This window comes from Mustela nigripes, chromosome 2 (assembly GCF_022355385.1).
Source record: "Mustela nigripes isolate SB6536 chromosome 2, MUSNIG.SB6536, whole genome shotgun sequence".
NCBI classification, from domain to species: Eukaryota; Metazoa; Chordata; class Mammalia; order Carnivora; family Mustelidae; genus Mustela; species Mustela nigripes.
Window position 1 is genome coordinate 50,559,657 of NC_081558.1, and position 14,688 is coordinate 50,574,344.

The window sequence follows — 14,688 nt, forward strand, 5'->3', positions numbered from 1 at the left end:
TCATGTGCCCTCCACGTGGCATCAAGAAGGCAGAGGAGGGTGGGCAGCCCCGTCAGTAGTCTGCTTCTCTGTCTCCTCCCACGGTCCATCAACTCTCCTCCCAGGGAAACCCCGGAAGTGGCAAAGACTCAGCCCTGCTCCCGGCCCCCAAAAGGCAGGACCAGGTACTAACTGCTCCAGTGAGAACCTCTACCATACAGCATTTCAGTTCCTCAAGCCCCTTCCCACACACGAGCTCATCTCCTCCTCTCCAGGAGGGCAGGCAGAACCCCTGACTCTTACTAGCGAGGCCCCATTCTCCAGGTGGGAGCGTGGTGGGCCAGAGAGGCGAGGCGTGCCGAAGCTCCCAGCCCGCAAGGGGCCGACCTGGGGACCAACCCCTCCACCCCGCCCAGAGCAGGCGAATTCCAGGGCCTGCACCAACAGCCCAGCCATCCTGTGGCCCACAGACGCCAAAGCCTCTGCTCTCCCTCGGGTGAGGCCCGGTGCCCTCAGGAGCCCCTGTAAGGAGTGCTGGGCCTTCCAGCAGAGCTCCAGTCTTAATTTTAGCTTGGAGGCCTGCCACAGAGGCTTTAGCGAGAGGGAGGCTGAAGTTATGTGGGACAGCTGTCAGCTGGCATGCTGGGTGGGGCCTGGTTAGCCTGCAGGGACACAAGTCTGGGGACACTGAACTGTGTCCCTGCCCCAAGTCTTTTCAGCCCCACTGGCCACACGGCTCGGATCTCCCCCTGCAGTCCCCCAGCTCCGAGATGATGGCCGAAGAGCACACAGACCTGGAGGCCCAGATTGTCAAGGACATCCACTGCAAGGAGATCGACCTGGTGAACCGAGACCCTAAGAACATTAACGAGGACATCGTGAAGGTAGGCTCGGCGGGCCTGCCTGGACACCGCTGCCCGGAGGGTGTCGGGTCTGCAGAGTGTCCGGGCACAGGACAGGGGAGGGCTCTGCTCCATGCACAACCACGACCGGCTTCCCCGATGAGAGGCCCTGTTCCTCGGTCTTCTCCAAATCCTCCCTCAAAAGCCAGCTTGTACACCCCCAAAGAAAGTTTAGTGTAAACAAGAGCAAAACCTCAGCCGCACATACATGACGCAGGTGTTGCCTGGGGCGCGGAGGCAAGTCAGAGGCAAGTGCCTCCCTACTACTCCGAAGCTCTTCCCATTAGCTTCTGGCCCTCGTCCCAGGATGAAGACAAACGGGTGGCCAACTTGGGCTCTTTTCTGCGCCAGGGGTTATTTCTGCGGTCTCCTCAGTGGGTGCAGGGTTAATCCCCAGAGGGTGGCTTCCAGTCGGCATTAATTCCCCCAGAGCACTGCCCCGTGTCTACTGCCCATGGTGTGGGGGGCCGTGCCCGGCATTCATGCCAGCTCCCCGCCTGACCCCAGGTCCTGCAGCCAGACCAAGGCAGAGGCCTCTGGGAAGGCTCCTGAAAGGAAGCTCTCAGCAGACAGTCACCTAGCTTTTAGGGTGTCTTCCCCATCACCACTGCATGAGTCAGCCTCTTTCTGCATCTGGATGCGACTAGCAGCCTGGCTGCCTCCAGGCCTACACCCCTCACTCCAACCTCCTCCCAGCAGTTGGTAGCCACAGGGATCTTTCAGCAGAATTCCTGGAAGCAGGGTGCTCCACCCCCAGCATGGGAGTCTCTGGAAGGGCTGTTAAGAGGGCAGGTGCCTGGGGCCCCTGGGTCCTACTAAACGCATCAGAAGCACAGATCAGCCCTGACCAGTAGAAATACAATGCGACCCAATATACAATCACCCAAAGTCATTTCACATTTTCTAGCAGCTACAATTTCAAAAAAGAAAAACAAACAGGTAAAATTAATTTTTGTAATATCTTTGATTTAACCCAATATTTCCAAGATAGTATCATTTCAGCCTATAACTGATCTAAAACAATTATCAGTACACGGGTAGAGTCTGTTTCCACCTCTGAGGTTCAGCACGTAGCTCCCATGTAGGCTGTCCATCCCTCCAGCCTCCATGTGGATCAGAAATCCTTGTCCGGTCTTAAGATCTCATAAATGTACAGCTGAAATTGAGTCACAGGCCCAAATTTTTCCCAGTATTTTAAAAAAAATTTTCCCATCTCAGAATGAAGTATTGCTTTTTACATTTGAATTAAAGTTAAACAAGATTGAGAATTCTTCTGTTGCCCTACTCATAAGTCAAGTGCTCAAAGCTCGTGGCCACTGGATTAGACAGTATGGCTCCGCGCTTGCTCAGAAGCACAGCCCTTGTATCCCACAGCTCGGTGGGATACCTCCCACGTCCCAGAAACTCTAACTCCTTGCCATGGCTTTCAAGCCCCAACCTTCTTCTTCCACGTTCCAGTTCCAACGCCAGTAGCCAGCCACACCTATCCAAATATACTCCTGTGTGTATACCAGGAGCCCCCGCCCCCTCTCCCTGGCCTCCCTGTGGTAAATGCCCTGCTTAGATTTCAAGACCCAACTCAAAGATCACCTCCTCAAGGAAGCCTTCCTCAGCTCCTCCAGGTAGTCAGCCACACCCTCCTCCATGTCCCAAGTTCCCTCAGGGCATTTCCCCATCACAGCTCATACTATGTTATTATTGTATTTATCTGTATCATTAGTGGGGCAATAGGGTACTTATGGCCCAGTGTGAGAAGTGCCACAAGTAGGAAATGACTAAATGTAAAATAGCATTCATCGGTGGTTTGTGCAGCATGGTCTGGAGGAAAGAGTCCTGAACTTGGCTTTAAAAGGCCTGGTTTCCAAAATAAAATAAAATAAAATAAAAGGCCTGGTTTCAAATTACTCTCTTCTGCATCAAAGTGATGACCCTGGGCAAGCCACCCAGTTTTTCAGGACCGAGTTTCCCTCTATACAAGGAGCATTCCTTCATTTACCTCCACCAGGTACAGGACTCCCAGAGCAGCGCTGTGAAAACAAAAGTATAATGTGAGAAATAAAAGAAAAAAGGGATTGGAAAGTGCATAATGCAGTCGCTGGCTCGCAGCAAGGGTGTGGCCCGTGTGAGCAGAGCAGAGCCGGAGCTCGGAGGAGTGTGCAGGACAGGGCCACACAGCCACAGGCCAGCTCTTACAGCCAGGTGCCCCTCGGGAGATCCTGGCCGGCTGCTAGGGGTGGAGAAGAGGACCCTAAGGGAGAAAGTGGCTTCTAAAGAGATCCACAACAGGTAACCAGTGTAGAGAAGCCCTTGGGCCCCACCAAGCCCAGAGGGAGCCGGCCCCTCTAACCCGAGAGGGCTGGGAGCTGCCCCACAGGGGCAGTGGCTTAGGCAGCCTCCTGGGGTTCAGGAGAGCAGTCTCTCCTGAACCCCAGAAACATTCCTCAATGGCTAAGCAAAACCCTTGCAGATAATCTTGTCAAGAAGAGATGATTGTTTGGTGTATTTACTGGATGTTCCCTGGTTTGGGGGTTATTTGACTTTCTTTTGTTTTTAGTAACTGAGAAATGAAAGTTTTAAAATTCAGAATGAGGATCATAGAACAGAGTCGGATAAACAGCACAAACAGGTCGAAGTAGACTTGGGGTTTGTGTATGGTTTTATGAAAGGATATAGAAAAGGAAGAAAGAGACAGGAGAGCTGGCTGGGCAGGCAGCTTGTGAACGGGAGCAGCAGGAAAAGGAAGCGAGGGGTGACAGAGACAGAAAGAGGATCAAGGCGGAGGCGAAGAAGAAGGCTCAGGAGGTGTTATGCATCTGAGAGACCACCAAGGGGCCAAGCACCGATGCAATCACACGAGGGTGCATTTGACAAGCTTAAGCTTGGGCCCAAGTATACCTGACACAGCAGAATAGGGACTTGGACCCCCAACCAGATTACAGTTAGAGTTTTTAAAGGCAGAGTAGGGGTGGACTCGGTGGTGGGTGAGGACAAAGGGGATTAGGGATGGTGTAAGTCTCTAAGGAATTTTGGGGACTCGATCCCAGGACCCCGAGATCATGACCTGAGCCGAAGGCAGAGGCTTAACCCACTGAGTGACCCAGGCACCCCTCTAAGGAATTTTGGAAGCAAGGTCTCCAGGACCTTGAGGGGCTAGCTATTGTTGGGAGAAAGGTTATTTATTACCAATAATAAAAATCTTCTCGTGAGACCCTTTAGATGTATATCAGTGGGCCATATACTTGGGAATGATTCTTGACACTATTTTGGAGGTTTAGAGATCAAGTTTCCTAAAGGAATTGTTAAAGGAGACTTACAGGATTCTGGTCGGACCTGTCGGGGTAGGGGCTCAGTCAGGCTAGGATTGTCCTTAGCAAAATCTCAAGGTGAGGGCAGTTAAGTCCCCAGGGGAGAGCCACTCTGTCTGTTTCAAGGGCTTGTCAGTAGGTAAGGAATTTTAATGATTTTCTTCTGCCTCTGTTTCCCACATCAGCTAAACTTGAGGTGGGATGGCCTTAATTTTCTTGGCCTCCACAGAGGGACCTGTTAGGGTGGTTTCACCAGTGCTAGCCCTGTGGGCTAGAATGCAAGACACAGGAAAAGGCCGGAATAAGACCGAGCTACAGAGACCCAGGTTCTGGTCCCAGCCCCGACACAGGCTCACTGTGTGACTCCAGGAAAATCCCTTTCCCTCTCTGGCCTGAGTCCTGGCAGCAACAGAGGCTGGGTGGCAAAGAGGGAGACCCATTCCCTCTGCCAGCCACCGCTGAGCTTTCACACAGAAAAGCCAAGGACGCAGAGCAGGAAAGAGACCCATGTTGTCTGTGGATTTGACTCCCAGAAGACCAGAGGTGCTCCCTTTTGACTTTCTAGCCAAAACTTCCCTAAGCTTCCCCAAAGAAGGCATGGTATGGCCCTTGAACCAGGGCTGGAAAATGAGTGCCAAAGGCAGAGCAAGAGCCCTGTGCAGCCCACCAGATTTGAACTGCGGTCCCCAAGGTTCAGGGCTGGGTCTCGGGCAAAAGGGAGGCTCCTGGGCATTAGAACTGAGCACAGCCCATCCCCCCCACCCCCGACCATCACCACTACTCCCAGAGTACGGATCCCACGAATCTGTTTCTGAGTGCCTACTATGTGCCAGGCTCTGTGCTGTCTCAGAGGAGATGGTGATGGGCACAACAGGCCCACTGCACACGAGGCCCTGTGCCGGGCTCTGAGGGACGCGACGCCGCAGCGGTCCCCAGGGCCCTCCAGCCTTCCCTTCAGACCCACCTGGGAAACCTCCCAGCCCTCTTCCGTGGCGTTCCTCCAGGACCACAGCCTCAGCTCCAAGGCCTCGGAGATCTTTCTGAGAGGGCTCAGCACTGTCCCCCTAACCCACACCTAGGCACCCAGATCCTAGAACAGGAATGCATGAGCCCGAAGTGTCACATAGGTTCCTCACCTTCAGGCTCCAACCTCCTTTCCTGTAGCCACTCAAGGTCAAACAGAGCAGGAGCCCAGACATGACTCCTACCCATCCTAGGTTTTCATCACACCTCCAACCTACATTTGCCACTAAACACCCTCCTCCCTCAGAAAAACACACAAACCGCACCCTTTGCCTATCAGCTCAGGCGAAGGAACAGCCAAAGGACCCGGTAGTCACCAGTTCAGCAGACTCTGCCCCCGGTTTGGGCCCACCTGGACACCCCATTGTGGAGAGATGAAACTGACCTTTACTTCCTCTGGAGGGGGGAATCCAACCCAACAGAGAGGATGAGACTCAGGAAATGAGAATATCTGGGAAAAGGTGCTAAACACCATAAATGACAGCCTGGTGCAGTGGCCTGGGAGGAAGAACTTACTCTAGTCTCGGAAAACCAGGAGCCAGATCCATGGGGAGACAAGTGCCCAGGTGCATAAAAAATGGGGAGGGCGCCTGGGTGGCTCAGTGGGTTAAAGCCTCTGCCTTCGGCTCAGGTCATGATCCCAGGGTTCTGGGATCGAGCCCCACATCAGGCTCTCTGCTCAGCAGGGAGCCTGTTCTCTCTCTCTCTACCTGCCTCTCTGCCTACTTGTGATCTCTGTCAAATGAATAAATAAAAATCTTTTTTAAAAAGGAGGGGGGAGAAAATTAAAATGTGAATAAGGCTTTTGAAGAAGAGGGAACGAAATAAGCAAAAGCCATAATATTGAGAAGGACGTTGAGTGGCATTGACAAGCTTGAGAGACGGATACTGCCACCACCACCACCTGCACCGACCTATGTCCATGGCAGACATTAAGAGTGGAGCCCAGCACTCCTTCAAGCCATGAACCATGGGCAAGACAGAGTTGGCTCACAGAAGAAACCTCTTTGCTACTCTGCCTGCCAAAGAATGAAAAGACTAAGGGCATCCAAAAGAGAATTTGTGGGAGAAAGAAGAAGGGGCAGGCTGAGACTGGGTTATGGAAGGTCATCCAACCTGCCGTTCATGCCATGTTGGTGGTTTCTTCCATTTGGACATGTCTGGTCCCCTGTCAGGTACTCTTGGAAGGGTTACACTGAACTAACTCACACTAAGGTACTTAGAATCCAGTGATATGGGGAATCCTAGTTCCTAAGTCATCTAGCTTTTCTTTTTTTTTTTTTTTTAAGATTTCAATTTATTTATTTGACAGAGAGAGAGAGATGACAAGTAGGCAGAGAGGCAGGCAGAGAGAGAAGGGGAAGCAGGCTCCCCGCTGAGCAGAGAGCATTGCTTTGGTTCCCCCAGATCATATAGGATTCTATTATCGTGATTACCAATCATAAAACAAGAAGCGAAGCTTTTTCATTTTTTAGCTGTTTCAGAGCTATCATGTCATGTTAGCTTCCTACTACATCGACCAGCATTTCTCAAATTATCTGGGTGAAGGGCCAGTTTTATTATTATAATTTCAGTTTGTTGAACACAGAGACTTTGGTAAAATTCAATAGAGATGAATTACTAGGGAAACGAAATGAAGAATAAACATCTACAATGTAAACCCCAATTTTTATTATTAGGAGAGTTACCAGACATACAATGACTGGCTCAAATTTCTGTGACAATTTCTAAATGCTTACTCTCAACTACTGTCCATACCTTGTTGGGAAGAGGGGCACCTGCTCTGAACCAACCTGTAAGTAGCAAGGTACTAAGCAAGAAAACTGAGACCAGTAAAACTAAGCTCCCCCTTGGGTGTTCTGACTTCAAATCGAACTCCGAGTCACTAGATATCTTGGTCCAATCTTCTTGGGGTAGTTTAAAAACAAACAAACAAACAAACAAAAAACCCCAGAGACCCAGGGAGAAAAAGCGCCATGACCCAAATCACACAGCAACTCAGTGGTCAAGAGCAGACTGGCCCCCAGATGTCTATCCCCCTGCCTAGAGCTGCTTCCCACCCACAGATACTCTATCTGAATTGTCCAGGGCCCAGGATGCCCAAGGACTGAGTCATATTGGAATCGTGGGAGGTATTTTTGACAGAGGGTGGCTGCCGGCCTTCCCCGAATCCCCGGCAAAGCCCGCCCCTGTTGTCCTGCACCCTTCCCCACCCTCTTGGAGCCTGTGGGGGCTGCGCTGGCTCGTTCCAAGTAATCAGCTGGCTCTCTCGCTGTTCCAAAAATAAATATGCCAGAGAAGGGGACACTGACTCAATGGGCAGCCACGTTCACCCTTCCCATCCTCTACCCTTCCTCTGATTTCACACCAAACCCTGAGGCTCTGCTGATAGGTCCAGCACCCCCCTCCACCCTCCCAGAAGAATCCTTCTCTCCTTCACTTTAGAGACGAATTCGGAAATGAAGTCACTCTGTGCTTCTGATACACTGGCATGACTGGCTAAGATCTCCCTGAGCCGGGTCTTATAAATACCTTCCCAGAGCTGTCCCAATGCTCACCCTGAGTGAGGGAAACAGCTGGGCCCGCCCACACAGCCCACCCCCCAGAGAGCACATTTTCTGATTCCCAGAAAACGAGCAGTCACCCCCGTGCACAGTGCCCAAAGGCAATTGCGGGGAATAATTCAAACGTCAGCACCGATGTCTTCTGCAAAGAAATAATCATTAAAAGACTCAACAGAGAGGTCTCAGGGAGTGAGATTATTACCATAAACAGAAAATGAGGGAAAAGAAGACAGCACCCATCTTACCCGCGAAGGCAGAGGCATGCGAGCACACGCACACAATCACAACCAGGGAAGTCACAGAATTACTGTATTTAGGATCTGGGGTGTCAATAGGTTTTCTGAGATATATTTTTGTAGGAACTTGAGAACAAGGGAACACATACTTAATGTCACTAAGCACCTAGCACGTGCCGGGTACATTGTCTACGGCCAAGCACAGAGTGGGTGCTGAATAAATCCGTGTTTGAAGGGATGGAGGGACGGACGCGTGAATCAATGCATGGAAGGGTGGATCGGTGGATGAATGGGTGGATGGATGGATGAGAGATGGAAGGGTGGATGAATAGGTGGTCAGGGGGACGAACGGATGATTAATTATTTCTATTCCTCATAACAAGGTAGTAAGAAATAGCAAGCCCATTTTACAGATGAGCAAGTGAAGCGCAGAGCTGTAAGACACCTGCCAAAGTCACTCATCAGAGCAGCGCGTGCACTGGTGCGCCAAGCCACCTTTGGGGCTCTACCGTCCTCCTGAAGAGAACACTCTATAACAACCCACAACAGCAGCTATCAGTGATGAGTCCGGTATTCTGCGCAGGGCGGTGTTCTGAGTATTTAGATGTCTTACTTTATTGAATCCTCCTTCAGACTTTTTGAGATGAATCCTGGAAAATGAGGCACAGAAAAGCTCAGCCCGCTAGCTGACGGTTACGGAGCCAGTGCGCAGCCGAGCTGGACTCCAGCCTCTGCAGTGGGACTTCAGACAGGGCTCTTTTCCACCCGGCCGTCTCTCAGAGGCCAGACGCAAATAATCACATGTGTTGAAAGGCAGAATACATGGGACTAAGTGAACAGAGCAGGCTGGGCTACTAAGGAGCAGGGTGGGTGGCTGGAAAGAAGGGGCCAGGAGCCCTGCCTTGGGGCACATCTTTCTGGCCGACGAGCACCAGACCTCAGACGCTGCATAGCCAGCAACCACCTCAGCGTCTGATGCTGGCCAGGCAGTATGGACAGCTTAGATTAGAATCAGGAGGCCTAGATTCGCTCGCACCTCCAGGTGGTCTGCCTCCTGTGAGGTGAGGAGGCAGGGCTGGGTCACCTGTGAGTAGGGGAGGCACCATCCTAAGGGAGGGCAGGGAGGCTACACGCACTGAGTGGGAAGACAAAGGAAGGAGGAAGTGCCTGCTGGGACAGAAACAGGGAGGCATGTCTCTGCCCTAATATCTCCTTCTGCTGGCAAAGCTCCTGGGGCTCCGCCCCGCTCCAGAAGCCAGCCTGGGTGCTCAGAGGCATCAGTCTGGGGCACGGCCATGACAGAGGACGGACAGACTGCAGAGGTCAGAACTCCTCAGTGGACAGGACCCAGGCCCTAGGGACCTAACTGAACCTCAATAACCATGATGAGTGAACCCAGATCAGGGCTGGAACGACCGTCCCAGGCCTCTCCTCCCCAGCTTCTTAGATTTGAAAGCTCCCCCAAGAAACAACAACTGAACTTTTGCCCCGTAAAAACCAAATAGAGAAGATACCAGCCCTTTCCAAGCACTGTCCAAAGCCACGAAATGCTCCACAGCCATCTTGGGTCTTCTTTTCCAAATATGCAGCACACCAGTCTTCCATCTCTGCCTCCAAACTTCACAGCCCACCAAATTCCCAGCCCGCCACCACCTCCCAGAAGCCCTCCAGGAATAAGTATCATCTTTCTGAGATGAGGACCATATTTATATTCTTCCCTCTAGCCTTGCCCTTCCATCCAGCCTCCCCACCTTTAAGAGGTTAAATGACCCCTGCTGAACCCCAGCAGAGACAACTGGAGGCTGAGATTTACAGGGGGTCCTGGAAGGTCCCACTGACAACCTGAGCCAGCTTTTCACATCACCTGCAGCCTGAAATCCCAGTCTGTCCGTCAACTTTGCTCTTCATGAACATAGCAGCCCCTGGGGGAGAATTCATCCTCTGCTGTCTCCAGGGGGATGTGGGGACCTGAGACATGGCACAGGAGCTCAGAATATACTCGTGTGCCAAAAACAGGACTTGTCATTGGATGTACAACAGGATTATGTCCACTCTCTCCCTGCAAAAAAGTCACCCTGGAAAGAAAAGTACCAAAGCCATGACATTGTTAGTACTAGAGAAATACAAGTTAGAGATGCTTTCATTTTCTTTTTACTATTTCCCGAATTTTTTGCAATGTGGCTCTGTCATTTTATAATGAAAAGTAATTTGAATAGTAATTCTGGGCCCAGATGAGAGGATCCCCTGGAAGACTGATGGTTGAGCTCTGGCCCACCTAGGCCTCACAGGCGACCCCTCCACCCTGGGTCTGATGAGTCTGAGCCTTCCTTCAACCAGCTTCTATTCAAATGGCCCAGGAGAACGGAATATGGTCATGTCCCCATTTCACAGACAGGATTGCTAAGGCTTAGGGATGCTAACAGACATTGCATATAAGAAAGCAGCTATGATGGTGTTTAACGCATAACAGCGACTCAAGAAAGATGAGTTAAATGACTCGGCTGAAAGTAATCTTTTTTTTTTTTTCAAGTTTACTGATTATTTTTCCCCACCTCCCCCATGGGGCCTCAGCCACCATTTTAGTGGAATGTGTGAACCGGATTCTCTGAGCACCGGTGCTCCATCCAGCTGCAAGGCAGGCTGGGGTGGGCAGCAGGGAGAGGACAGTCTGAGGTCACCGCGGGACCAGGGTGAGGCGCTGCGGGCCTGCTCGGCCTGACTCAGCACCACATGTCAGACCCTGAAATAGCCCTCCGACCCGTGCACCCCTCTCTAACCCATCACCATCACCCCAAACCAGCCCGCAGCAGGTCCCATCCGGAATACTGCCATGGGTCCCCACTGGACCCCTCCCTGTGTCCTCTCTCCCAACCCCCACAGGCTCAGCCGGCTGCTCAAAATTCAGATCAGAGAGCAGAGAACAGACAGGTGGTTGCCGGAGGCAGGGGTGGGTGGTGAGCAAAGCGGGGGTCAAAAGGAGCAACCTCCATTCATAAGATAAATAATTCATGAGGACCTAAGTTCTGACACAGTGACTGCAGTTCACAGACTGGGCAGCAGCTATGAAAGGTGCTAAGAGAGAATATCCTGAAAGTTCTCATCACACACACAAATGTGTCTCGATCTGAGGGGACAGACGTTAACTACACTTAGTGTGGTGATCATTTCCCAAATATACACATACTAATTATGTTGAAACTAATATAATGTTATAAGTCCATTACACCGCAATAAAAAATAATAATAAACTCCAATCAAGTCAAGCCAGTCCCTATGCAACAGCCTTTGGAGACTGCTCATCACTGTGACTGTCCGGCTGGGCCCCTCCCGCCTCACTCTGGCCACGCTGGGCTTGGACTTGGCCTTCCGGAAGCACCTGCATTATCCCCGAGGGCACACATTGTCCATCCCAGGAGTCTTAGCTGTGCCCAATATGCTTCTCCAGTCCTCGCCCCGTCTTCCACCTGGCCACCTTCGCGGACCAGCCTAGCTAGATAGCTCCGCCTTACCCTTAGGACGACGAGGACCGTCCAACTCTCCAGGATCACAAAATCACAGAAATTTAGAACCAGGCCTCTAAGCCTGCCTCTAACTTGCTTGTGGCTTTAAGCAAGTCACGCAACCCCCCAGGGCCTGTTAGCCCCCCCATAAGTTGGGGGGGGGCAATTCTGTGCCTCACTGCTCCGGAGCGTCACCGGCATCACCTGGGAGCTTGTCAGAAATGCAGTGTCAGGTGCCCCCCAGCTGTGCTGGTTCAGCAGCCCCCGGGGGAGGGGGGGAACCCCACCAGCAGGTGCAATCAGCCTTCCAGAGCATTCTGATGCTGTCACACAGAAGGGTAGGAAGTGGGGAAGTGGGTGGATGCTGCAACTGAAAGATTGCCCTTCCCGCCCCTGCAGGTGGATTTTGAAGACGTGATTGCAGAACCCGTGGGCACCTACAGTTTTGACGGCGTGTGGAAGGTGAGCTACACCACCTTCACGGTCTCCAAGTACTGGTGCTACCGCCTGCTGTCCACGCTGCTGGGGGTCCCGCTGGCCCTGCTCTGGGGCTTCCTGTTCGCCTGCATCTCCTTCTGCCACATCTGGGCGGTGGTGCCTTGCATTAAGAGTTACCTGATCGAGATCCAGTGCATCAGTCACATCTACTCCCTCTGCATCCGTACCTTCTGCAACCCTCTCTTTGCTGCCCTGGGCCAGATCTGCAGCAACATCAAGGTCATGCTGCGGAAGGAAGTGTAAAGCCAGGTGGGGGCGGTGGGGGTGACAAGGCAGGGGGAGTCAGTCCAGGCTGACCCCCTGGTTCTGCTCCATGGGCCTGCCGGTGAGCGCTTTCTCTTTACGGACTGCTATTTCCCCCCAAGATGGAAAGAAAAGACAGCCCAGCCACGCAAGCAGTCTGCCCCTGACCTCACCTCAATGCCCCTGTGACCAGGCAGGAGGAAACAGAATTTGCTAAGAGGCAGCTACCGCAAATCTTTGCATTCACCTGTACTGTAACAGCACAAACCAGCACTCAGTTCCCACCCGTGGTCAACCTGTCCGTGCATGCCGCCCGGGAAAGCTACCAGTGACTCTTGGCATTAGGAGGGTGGCTCCAATAAAGGGGTTCGGCTGCATTTAGAGAATGCTGTTTTGTGTGCATCAATAAGGTCCATGCATGTCCCCATGAGCTCCAAAAATACAGTTTGCTGCCCTGAGAAACAAGCGGGGCAAGTTGGTTGGCCCTTCTCTTGGCCAAATTCAAGAACTAGAACGGAGTCTGGTTCCTCTTGGACTTCTTATTTGCTGGGTATCTGCTCCCCCATGCTCCTTAAGAGATTACTTCCCACTGAGTTCTTTTGCTCTGGGCCAGCCAGTGGTCAACAACAGAAGAAAATGGCCCTTGGGCTGGAACCGCCAAGGGCAGAGCCTGGGTTCAAAACTCTCTGAACCTCCCCTTCGGCTCAGTAGACCCCAAGCCCCTGGCACTCCTGCTTGGCACACGCACCCCTTAATGTGATGGGGGCATAAGGTCCAATATGTGCATTTGTGGGCTCACTATAGATGTAAAGTACAATAGCAAGGGCACGCCCTGCCCTCTCCTCACCAACCCCAGTGGGGGAGAAAAACAGTAATCTTACATTCTTTAGAGATACTCTTCCTAAGAGTGTTATTCAGAACTTAGTCCTTAGAAAAAAAAAAGGGTGGGGGTGGCTGTTGTGATTAAATTTGTTTGGAAAATGCTCTGTATTTCTCTCAGAGATTTTTCAATAGACGTCAGGACATCAAAGGTTCTGACAAGTCCTGCAGTAAAGAAAACTGTTTAGGACATTGTCTCCCAATCCCACTTGACCTTTTTTTACGCCCATGTAACACCCATATAAGTCTCATAAAATGACGGTTCCACAACAGGTTTTCAGAGGCATCACCTCACTGGTGCCTGGCCATGAGCCCAAGGGGCTTGGGGGACAGTGTGGTAGAGCAGATTGGGAGACAGGGCACAGGCAGACTCGGTTCTAGTCTTGTCTCTCCTCCTAGTTGCCTTCTCTGTTTCAATTTTACCATCCACAAAATGATCCCTAATGTCCATCTCAGCCCTAAAATGTTACCCGTTTTTGCTTTTTCTAGTATCTTATTATGCCATTTTCAAACACAGAGGAAAGTCGAAACAGTTTGCTCTGAACACCTGCGTGCACTCCATCGAGGTCTGACAATGAATGTTCTTCTGCTCCTGCTTTGTCACAGCTCTATCCATCTGCCAACCTCAGCTTTTTTTGTTTGTTTGTTTTCTTTCTTTTTTTTTAATTTTTAATTTTTAATTTTTTTATAAACATATATTTTTATCCCCCTGGGTACAGGTCTGTGAATTGCCAGGTTTACACACTTCACAGCACTCACCATAGCACATAGCACTCCCCAATGCCCATAACCCCACCCCCCTTCTCCCAACCCCCAACCTCAACTTTCTTTATGCAAGCTTATTTTTTATGCATTTTATTTTTTATTTTTTTTAATATTTTATTTATTTGATAGAGCAATCACAAGCAGGCAGAGAGGCAGGCAGAGGGAGAGGGAGAAGCAGGATCCCTGCTGAGCAGAGAGCCTGACGTGGAGCTCGATCCCAGGACCCTGGGATCATGACCTGAGCCGAAGGCGGAGGCTTAACCCACTGAGCGACCCAGGCGCCCCTTTTTTATGCATTTTAAAATAAGCTGCAGATATCCATATTTTTGCTACTAAACACTTCAGCAGTCATCCCTTAGTTTTTTCCAGGTCGGGAAGTTACAGCCCAGAGAGGTCAGCAAACTTGCCAAAAGGGACCCAGCAGGACAGCATTGGAGCACAGCAGCTCTTGCCCACCGCTCTTTGCCTTATGCTGGGACTCTTCACATTCTCAGGCAGACTCAGTATCCAGGCTCCTCCTACTGAAAAGGCTTACATTCAGTATTACTTACATCCCCCTTGAAGGGGCTGCCCTTTCAAACATCTCTTGAAAGCATTAGGCCAACAGCTTCAGACTTGGAATCTTGGGTTATGCAGAGATTTTTCACCCCTTTGACATTTCCCATAACCTGATTTGACTACAGCTCCAATTTTCGAAGCTCGCTCTCTTTCTCTAGGGACAGACGAGACCAGGTGCTCAGTTATCCGTGCTGTTCACGGAACTGGAGAAAGGGCACACATTTAAAATGCATGTA

The 14,688-nt window shown here is 51.3% G+C and overlaps 1 protein-coding gene across 1 annotated transcript; it reads left to right on the forward strand.

The window, feature by feature from the left end:
- The first annotated feature begins 743 nt into the window (after positions 1-743).
- On the forward strand, positions 744-12,597 carry CAV3 (caveolin 3). Its single transcript, XM_059387889.1, has 2 exons — positions 744-863; positions 11,909-12,597. Exons 1-2 carry the CDS (start codon positions 750-752, stop codon positions 12,248-12,250), a joined length of 456 nt encoding a protein of 151 aa, XP_059243872.1. The 5' UTR covers positions 744-749; the 3' UTR covers positions 12,251-12,597.
- Positions 12,598-14,688: the final 2,091 nt, after the last annotated feature.

Bases quoted from the DNA above. Each gene is read 5' to 3' on its own strand.
- CAV3 (XM_059387889.1), top strand. From the start codon at position 750: ATGATGGCCGAAGAGCACACAGACCTGGAGGCCCAGATTGTCAAGGAC. The intron at 864-11,908 runs GTAGGCTCGGCG...CCGCCCCTGCAG, and splicing joins TTAACGAGGACATCGTGAAG to GTGGATTTTGAAGACGTGAT.